Source organism: Sorex fumeus, unplaced genomic scaffold (assembly GCF_029834395.1).
Source record: "Sorex fumeus unplaced genomic scaffold, SorFum_2.1 ptg000044l, whole genome shotgun sequence".
In the NCBI taxonomy this organism is placed as follows: Eukaryota; Metazoa; Chordata; class Mammalia; order Eulipotyphla; family Soricidae; genus Sorex; species Sorex fumeus.
In genome coordinates, this window is record NW_026606101.1 from 20,845,280 (window position 1) to 20,854,928 (window position 9,649).

The window sequence follows — 9,649 nt, forward strand, 5'->3', positions numbered from 1 at the left end:
CCTGCATCCACATCAAGGCCACTCCAGGGATGCTTGCAAAGGTCATGCCTTTCTCTGCTGAGACAGGGTGGGCCCAGGACTGACAGTGGTGTACTTTCCCACCCACCGTGTGGACCAGCTGGCTGCAGAAGGAAACCACTACAGACCGATGGAAGAAATAGCATCTGAACACCTAGAGACAGCTATGCCTGAAGCCCAGCCTGGTCAGTTATATGCTCAACGTAGTTTGATGTGTATACAGCGTCCAGCAGGCGAGTCCAGGCTAGAGCTGGGAGGCAGGCTGACAGGTGCCATCTGTAGTATATGTGAAGGGGGGTTGAAGGATGAATGAGGGGGAGCATGAGCTGCCAAGTACCTAGACTCAGAGTCACCGATGTTTTTTGATTCAGCTTCTCTAGAAGCTGAGACCATGATATGGAGTCTCAGGCTATGATTTGTTGGAGGAAGGACCCTTACGGGAACCTCTAAGTGAGGGTGTCAGGAAGGAGCAGAAAAAATACTCAACGGGGAGGTGGTGTCTATGGTGACCGAGCAGTAGCCCATGCCCCAGGGAGCTTGGGAGCATGATGACACAGAATTGCCCCACAGAGGCCAGCAGGCCAGGCCTCTACCCCTGCTTGGCCAGTCACTTTTCACTGGCCACAATCACCGTCTGGAAATAGGAAGTGATCTTACAGGCATCACTACTAAGGATGGGGGCCACCAGGGAACTCTTAGCAGTCACATGCACTTGGGGAAGTCTGGAGAAGGTAGTTTCCTTATGAGTACACAGAGAAAAAAGTAAAAGCATGCACGGTTCTTATCCAGAGGGCCTGGTAGGTGCTTCGACTCAGCACCAAGGGAAGGACGCCCTCACAGGTCACACAGGTCAGTGAAAGCACCTCCCGAAGATGACACAGTTCTCCCAGCTACCAGGAGACACAAATCAGGCACACCAGCCTCCGGGTGCATGGGTTTATTGGTTCATGCTGGGTTAGATGGTGCAGAAGATGACTACAGGGTCAGCCTAGTGCAGGGGTCTGGATTCCAATTCAGGGGATGCCCACCTTGCAGCACATTCTGGACAGGAAGTTCTCTGCCCAACTCAGCTGGGGTGCACAAGGGGCTCGTGATGACCGGTCCCTCTCTGGGAGGGTGCTGGGGGCAGCACTGCAGTGTTGAAAGGAGTTTTGCCTTCAGATGTGCTCAGGGGGCTGATAACACTTCCTAGAATTCTGGAAATCTGATAGTCTCTGACCTCCAGGTGATCTGAGCTGCTTCGGTCCTCAGCTACCCAGGTGACCCCTTTTCTGTCCCTACCCTAAGGGATGACCCCAACTGACGCAAGGTGGGTGTGGAGGGAGGAGCAAGGGACCCACAACCAAGAAAGAGAAGTTTCGTCACCTACTAGAAAGGAGCCAGGGGGGTTGGCAGGTCCTAGTGGACATCTGCCTGGGGACACGGGAGGTAGGCAATGTCCAGGTAGTGTCCAGTCAGCCCTGCACCCTAACAGGGAGGAACCAGGGACTGTGCAGTCTGAGATCCGCTGTCCTCATCAGAGCAGGGGCTGGAGGGTCAAGATGGGAAGCAGGGAGAGCAGGCAGCCCCCCTCCAGCGCCCCTCCAGGGACAGAGGACACCTGGGTGGAAGCAGAGTATGAACTCAGACTGGAAACGCTCACTCTGCTTCTTCCCTGCCTCCACCCAGGACCCCAGGGAGACCAGAATGTGACAGGAAGGGAGGGAAGCTGTCCCTCCTCCTACCCTCCACCACCTCCTCTTACCTGCAGGAGTCTGTGCTCAGGGTCCCAGCCTGCCACCTGCCGGGGCCACCCACTGTCAAAGGCCTGTATGGCTCCATCTGTGGTGGGAGGGATCCAGGTTGAACTTAGGTGGGAAATTCTGGCCCAAGGCCCAGAACTTTCAGGCCTAAGAGACTCCGGCAGCCTGGTGAACCCTCCCCACGCAGAGCGAGCCTTATCTGCAGGGATGGGCTTGGAATGAGCCCAGACTGATGGTGAGGAGCAAAGATCCTGCCAACTAGAAGGAAGCCAGGGAGCCTGCCAACTAGTCCTCCATCCTCAGTGGAGGGCCATGATTCTCACCTCTGTCCAGCAGATGGGCACAGACAAGGCGCCAACTCCCAAATAGTGAGAGTCACCTTTTAAAGTGAGCACTCCCAAACTCCCAGGAACCAGCGTTGGGCACTGGGGGTGTCGTACCCCCTGTGCGAGGGAGACTGAAGTGTGGGTTCTTGTTTCAACTCCCACCCCACGCACTCCTGTCAGCCCAAACCCGGCTGGGATCCTTTGGTCTATAACCAGGTGTCTGACGTCCCGCCAGGCGCAGAGAGAGAGGTGGGCCTCAGTGGCTGGGTGTCCTCACTTCTGAAACAGGTTCACTCAGCCTGACGGCTTGGAAGGGGACAGTGAGGGCCCACCGCACCCTCACCCAAGCAGCGGTTGCTTGTAAAGAGCCCCCGGAAGGCTTCGCACTCCTCGCGCCGGTTCCCGCTGGCTCCGCAGTGGCACCAGGGCGCCACGCGCGCGCTCGCGTTGTCCACGTAGTTGGGGGTGACGGCAGTGCCTGCGGGGTACCCCCAGGTCGGGTCACCGGTCCACCCAGGAGAGCCCCGTCCCCTCCGGGAGCCCGGTAGAGTACCTACGAGGCCTGCGAAGGCGCGCCTGCAGCTGGGGGCCTGGTCCTGCATGCAGCCGTCGGGGTAGCTGGAAACCGGAGCACACGAGGCCTGGAAGGCCAGGAGGCGGGGCCTAGAGGCGGGGGGCGGTACATCGACAGGATTCCCCGCCCACTACTTCCAGGCCCCGCCCCCTGAGCGCCAGGGCCCGCCCCCCGTTGTCAATCCCTCCTATCAAGCTTCTACCCCACGTAATCCCCACCCAACTGTCAGGCCCAGGCCCTGTCAGTCCTGTCCCGGACTGTCGAGTCCCGCCCCTGCATGTTAGCCCCCGCCTTTTATTGTCAGGCCCCGCCCCGACTGCTAACCCCCAAACCAGGCCCTGCCTCTAACAGCCCCATCTGTGACCGTCAAGTCCCGCCCCTGCCTGCTAGACCCCGCCCCTGATTGTCAGGCCCTGCTCTTGGTTGTTAATCCCGGCCGATTGTCAGACCCCGTCCCTGACTTTCAACCCCCGCCCCTGACTACCAGGCCCCGCCCCGGATGTCAAGCCCCGCCCCGACTGCCAGGCCCCGCCACTAACAGCCCCGTCCGCGACCGTCAAATCCCGCCCCTGACCGCGAGGCCCCGCCCCTGGGCGTGAGGCCCCGCCCCAGGCCGCACCTGCAGATCCGGCTGTGCTCGCAAGCATCCAGCGGCTGCAGGCAGGAGGGCGGCGCGCGGCCGGGCCCCGAGAAGGCGCAGGCGGGGACGAAGGTCTGGCGCCGGCGCTCCGCGCACGCGGGGCTGGTGCACGCGCAGAAGAGCAGCGCGTGGGTGAGCGCAGGCGGCCCGCGGGCGAAGAAGCGGCGCAGAGCGCGGCGGCAGCGGGCTCGAGCGCAGGTTGCCGGCGCGGCGCGGCCCAGGCACTGAGCCACGTACTCGGTGCGCAGTCGCTGGCAGCGCGCGTCCGCCGTGCACGCCTCGGCCGCGTCCACGCATCGGTTCGGTCCCGCCGAGCTCGGCCACCCTGGAGGAGGACCGAGCAGGCTGCAGGTCTCGGTGCGCCGGGCCTGCGCGGTTCTCCCATACCCGTGAGACCGTGGGAGAAGGTGGACTCCAGAGTCCTTGGCAACACGTCCAGGTTGGATGGAGCGCACGGAACCTGGGTCTGGTCTCGCCCCAAAACGAAGGCCTCCGGGGCCCGAGCGATAGTACAGCCTGTAGAGCGTTTGCCTTGCAGGCAGCCGACCCAGGTTCATTCACGGGTATCCCGTATAGTCCAGGCCTCTGTTGGCTGGACGGTGTGCTGAGGCCTGAGAGTGAGTGTGGGTTCAAGAGAAGCCGGAGAGCGACAGCGGCCACAGGGCAGAAAGCAGGCCTGGCACACATCAGACACCAGGGAACAGTTGGCGGAGCAAGGCCTGTCCAGGGGGGTCACAACCATGTCCAGCTAAATCAGGGGCTCCAGAGGCCTGGACTTGGCAGTCCTTTCTATGACTTCTGTCACACAAACCAAGTGACCTCTGCCTCGCAGAGCTTAGCACCAGGAGCACTTACCTAGCCAAGGGACAGGCTTTCTGACACCTAGTTTAAAGGAAGGTTCCCGGCCTTTCATAGGAAGAGCATGATGGGGCTGCGGGAGGGTCTCCATCTGAGCGCTGGGAGCAGGGATCCTCTCTGGCACTGGCCACCTCTTTCAGGGACATGGTCAGACATGGTTGGAGGGAGGGGGGAAGTGGAGGTGCTTCCTGTGGCTTCAGGTGCCGAGGGACTGCACTAAGCTTGGACCAGGTGCATGGAGGTGGGAGAGAACTGCCGCCTCCCCTCCACTCACCTCCCTCCCCACCAGCACACCCAGCCACGCCACAGCAGCTTCCATGCTTCTTCACTCCCAACAAAAGCCACCACCCCCGGCCTCGGCCCAGTCGGCCCTGGCATCGCCTACTGTCTTGGTCCCACCACTGCCGGCTCCTTACCTGTCTCTCTCATTCCCAGATCGGGTATACCTGTCTCCCCCATTCTCAGGGAGGTCCTCTTCTCTCGCCTCAAACCTTTGTCAGTCCCACTCCCCCCCCCCTTTCAGGAGGGGTTTCACCCTCCGGGTTGCCTTGGGGGGCCAAGGGACTTAGCAGGTGGAAAAGCAGGTATGTGCTCCCTGAGGCACTGCAGGTAGCCAGTGAGGAAGATTCCACACTGATGGTGGAGGGTATGGTCCGAGGGCAGGGAAGGAGAACTGGGCAGGAGGGCGGGTATAGGACAAGCGGCACCTGGGCAAGGGGGCCAAGGCAGGACTTGGGAGGGGAGAGACTTGCTGAGGACGAGGAGGGGAGATACAGGAGGCAGCAAATACACTCCTCTTACCGGTGCCTCTTTCTGAGTCCCAGCTTCTCCTGGAATCACCTTCTCGTTCCTCCCCCCCAAGTTATCTCCCGAGAATAGAAGACAGAGAAGCAGGTTGCAAGGATGAGGGAGGGGAGCACTCACCCAGCAGCAGCAGCAACAGCAGTGCAGACACCAAGCAAAGGGCCATGGCGGGTGAGGGGAACCCGCAGAGGACTCTTCAGCAGGAGCAGACCCAGTTTGACGGGCACTACCGAGGTGCTCCAGCTGGGAGGGGCCGCAGCGGCTCCCCGCCCCATGGAGGCCCTAGTCCAGGCTGCACCTTTGGCACAGGTCCAGAGCCACAGAAGCCAGTGCCTGAATGTGCCTAGATGTGCCTCATGGTCCCAGAAGCCCACCCCCATTAGGAGCAAACCCAGGAGACTTTGTCTCTCCTATGCAAAACTATTCATGTTAGCAAACATATTTCTTTTCTATCATAATTTATTTTCTTTTGTTTTGTTTTGTGGTCACACTCAACAGTGCTCAGGGGTTACTCCTGACCCTGCACTCAGAAATTACTCCTGGCAGTGCTCAAGAGACCATAAGGGATGCCAGGGATGGAACCCGGGTCAGGCACACAAGGCAAGTGCCCAACCTGCTCTGCTATCACTGTGGCCTCATCCTTCTTTTATAATTGCACTGGTGACGGGAACACACCCCGTCATGCTCAGTAGCTACTCCCAGCAATACTCAGGGACTGTGCAGTACAGGGGTCAGGTGACGCCTAGGCCCCCTGCATGCAGCTGGCTGAGTGCAGGCTCGCTCTCTCTCTTCTCTCTCTCTCTCTCTCTCTCTCTCTCTCTCTCTCTCTCTCTCTCTCTCTCTCTCTCTCTCTCTCTCTGTGATTTTGGATTGTGGGAGCAAGCAGCTGCCAGGGGCTGACCCTGCCCCCCTCTGATTTACCCTAGTCTGTTCAGCCAAGCACAGGTCCAAGATTAACTAGTTTCTAATCTCTTTCGAGATTTATTTATGGGTCTCTGAAGCAAAACTGGTAGTAAGGTGGTGCTGGAGTTGGTTCATGGGAGTGACTGCCAGTGCTTCCAGGAGTACTGGGAAGTGGGGGGCGGGTAGCCCATCCCAACATGGAGAAAGCCTGGAAATTTCAGAACACAAATATTTTAATGGTACATTAATTTTTCCAATTCGCAAAAAATGGTGTGTTTTTCTATTGGCTTTTGTGTTCTTTTGTTTCTTTCATCCAAGTCTGGTAGTTTTCAGTGCATGGGACTTTCATCTTCCTGGTTATATTTATTCCTAAGTATTTGTAAGCCTTAAGCACTTCTGGGTGTAGTCCCCTTAAAAGATGACAGTGGCTTCAAAGGCAATCTTTCTTCTTCTATTCTTGTGTTCCTTTTTCTGCTCTTTTTGAGGGGTTTTTTGTTTGTTTTTGAGCCACACCCAGTCGTGCTCAGGACCTACTCCTGGCTCTGCTCTCAGGGATCACTCCTGGCAGGCTCAGGGGACCCTATGGGATGCTGGGGATTGAACTTGGGTTGGCTGTGTGCAAGGCAAGCGCCCTACCCACTCTACTATTGCTCTGATTCCTCTTCCATTCCCCCCCGCCCCAATTGCTCTGCTGTCTGTTTTGTAGAAGAGGTGGACACAGGCATCCTGTCTGGCTCCTGACCTGAGATGAGCTCTCACCTTTTGATCATGAGGTTAGTTGTGAGCTCAGAGCCAGGAATAGCCCCTGAGCACCACCGGGTGCAGCCCAAACCATTCTCCCCCAATTTGAGGGGATGTTTTGTTCCTCATGGCCTTTTGATCACGGTGTTAATTGTCGGTCTTGTTTTACTGAGCTTCATCCCTTCTCTAACAAGTTTGTTGAGAGATTTAGTTTACTTTGGGCTTTGGGGGCCATACCCGTGATGCTCAGGGATTATTCCCATATGCAGTACCGGGGATGGAACCGGGGCAGGCACCTGAACCCCATTTTTATCTTTGATATTTAATATAAAATATTGTCTTAAAATATTATCTCTAGCATTCTCCACCTTGAAGATTAGCCCACATCTCAACCTGAGACCTGAGGTGTGTAGTATCTCGGGTTTTCCCTTCTGGAGAAGCCCATGCTCACTCGCTCTCTCTCCCTCTCCCTCCCTCCCCTCTCATATTTCCTTAAATAAATTTCTCCAAATAAAACTTTTACTTCACTAAAAAATAAAAATAAGTATTTTTTCCCCTCATTACTCCTTTTTTTTTTTTTTTTAAATTTATTTATTGAATCACTGTGGGAAAGGTTACAAAGCTTTCAGGTTTATGTCTCAGTCATGCAAATATCAAACACATTTCCCTTTACCAATACTTATTTTTTACCATGAAGAACCCCAATAAAACCCCACCCCCCACCCCTCCCCGTCCCTGTGAAGCAGATGAATTCTAGTTAACACTCTATCTGCTTTGATTAGATTCATTGTTTCAATAAAAGATTCACCACTATTATTTAGAGTTTACCCCCCCCCCCCCAAATCAGACATGCTGAAAAAGCATTGTGAAGTGATTTGCTTTCTACGGCTGGGTTCAAGAATTAAATGTTGGTTTTGGATTTCTGCTCTTTTACCTATTGACCCTGGAAGTATTTCTACTGAAAGTCAGATAGTTAAGAAATTGGTTTCTGTGTTCTGGAGTCCTGGCCGTGCTGGAGAGCCGCTCGCGGGGGGCAACCAGTGGCCTCGGTAGGGCGTGAAGGGCGGACCGAAACGCCCCCCTTCCCATGAGGTTTTAGTCGCCCCCACACTCCCAGCTCATACCTGCTGTCCACAAGGCTCCCATGTGGCCGCCATCTTTCTTTCCAGAGAGGAGAGGGCGAATGGGGCAACACCCTTTCCCCTCCGGCAGACTTGATGGCCTGGATCAATGCATAGTCCGTTCATTTTTCTGCTCCAAGCTGCTGGGTTCTGCATTAAGTCCTTGTGCTTCTGGGGCCGTGGCCGTGCTGGAGAGCCGCTCGTGGGGGGCAACTGGTGACCTCGGTAGGGCGTGAAGGACGGACCAGAACGCCCCCCCTTCCCATGAGGTTTTAGTCGCCCCCACACCCCCGGCTCATACCTGCTGTCCACAAGGCTCCCATGTGGCCGCCATCTTTCTTTCCAGAGGGAGGAGGGCGGAAGGGAGCAACACCCTTTCCCCTCTGGGCAGAAATGATTGCCTGGATTAACGCATAGTCCTTTCACTTTTCTGCTCCAAGCTGCTGGGTTCTGCATTAGGTCGTTGTGCTTCTGGGGCTGTGGCCGTGCTGGAGAGCCGCTCGTGGGGGGCAACTGGTGGCCTCGGTAGGGCGTGAAGGGCGGACCGAAACGCCCCCCTTCCCATGAGGTTTTAGTCGCCCCCACACTCCCGGCTCATACCTGCTGTCCACAAGGCTCCCATGTGGCCGCCATCTTTCTTTCCAGAGAGGAGAGGGCGAATGGGGCAACACCCTTTCCCCTCCGGCAGACTTGATGGCCTGGATCAATGCATAGTCCGTTCACTTTTCTGCTCCAAGCTGCTGGGTTCTGCATTAAGCCCTTGTGCTTCTGGGGCTGTGGCCGTGCTGGAGAGCCGCTCGTGGGGGGCAACTGGTGACCTCGGTAGGGCGTGAGGGACGGACCGGAACGCCCCCCTTCCCATGAGGTTTTAGTCGCCCCCACACTCCCGGCTCATACCTGCTGTCCACAAGGCTCCCATGTGGCCGCCATCTTTCTTTCCAGAGAGGAGAGGGCGAATGGGGCAACACCCTTTCCCCTCCGGCAGACTTGATGGCCTGGATCAATGCATAGTCCGTTCACTTTTCTGCTCCAAGCTGCTGGGTTCTGCATTAAGCCCTTGTGCTTCTGGGGCTGTGGCCGTGCTGGAGAGCCGCTCGTGGGGGGCAACTGGTGACCTCGGTAGGGCGTGAAGGACGGACCAGAACGCCCCCCTTCCCATGAGGTTTTAGTCGCCCCCACACCCCCGGCTCATACCTGCTGTCCACAAGGCCCCCATGTGGCCGCCATCTTTCTTTCCAGAGGGAGGAGGGCGGAAGGGAGCAACACCCTTTCCCCTCTGGGCAGAGATGATTGCCTGGATTAACGCATAGTCCTTTCACTTTTCTGCTCCAAGCTGCTGGGTTCTGCATTAAGCCCTTGTGCTTCTGGGGCTGTGGCCGTGCTGGAGAGCCGCTCGTGGGGGGCAACTGGTGACCTCGGTAGGGCGTGAAGGACGGACCGGAACACCCACCTTCCCATGAGGTTTTAGTCGCCCCCACACCCCCGGCTCATACCTGCTGTCCACAAGGCTCCCATGCGGCCGCCATCCTTCTTTCCAGAGAAGAGAGGGCGAATGGGGCAACACCCTTTTCCCCTCTGGGCAGAAATGATGGCCTGGGTTAACTCATCGTCCGTTCACTTTTCTGCTCTAAGCTGCTGGTTTCTGCATTAAGTCCTTGTGTTTCTGGGGCTGTGGCCATGCTCCAAACTTAACTCTGATTTTCAGGGAGAAAGATTGGGTGGTTTACTTCTCATTGATCACTTTGTATATAGAGAGATGTCCCGCACCCTCCATGTGTTCCTTCTCTTATTCTGAACGTTTCAAAGATGGCGCTGGGGGGCGGGCTGTGGGCGTGACTTCCGGGATCAGAGGTTACCTGGGAGGTGTAGTCTGGCAGATTTGAGAAAAAGTCCTCGTTCCCGCATACTCGAGCTGTGTTTGT

At 56.9% G+C, this 9,649-nt stretch overlaps 1 protein-coding gene across 1 annotated transcript; it reads right to left on the reverse strand.

Annotated features, from left to right (window-relative positions):
- Positions 1-1,508: 1,508 nt before the first annotated feature.
- GFRA4 (GDNF family receptor alpha 4) lies at positions 1,509-5,128 on the reverse strand. The gene is made up of 6 exons (XM_056122083.1): positions 5,083-5,128; positions 3,280-3,625; positions 2,640-2,749; positions 2,430-2,564; positions 1,763-1,839; positions 1,509-1,618 (listed from the first exon to the last, which is right to left on the reverse strand). The coding sequence occupies exons 1-6, from the start codon at positions 5,126-5,128 to the stop codon at positions 1,535-1,537; spliced, it is 798 nt and encodes a 265-aa protein (XP_055978058.1). The 3' UTR covers positions 1,509-1,534.
- Between the last annotated feature and the right edge of the window lie 4,521 nt (positions 5,129-9,649).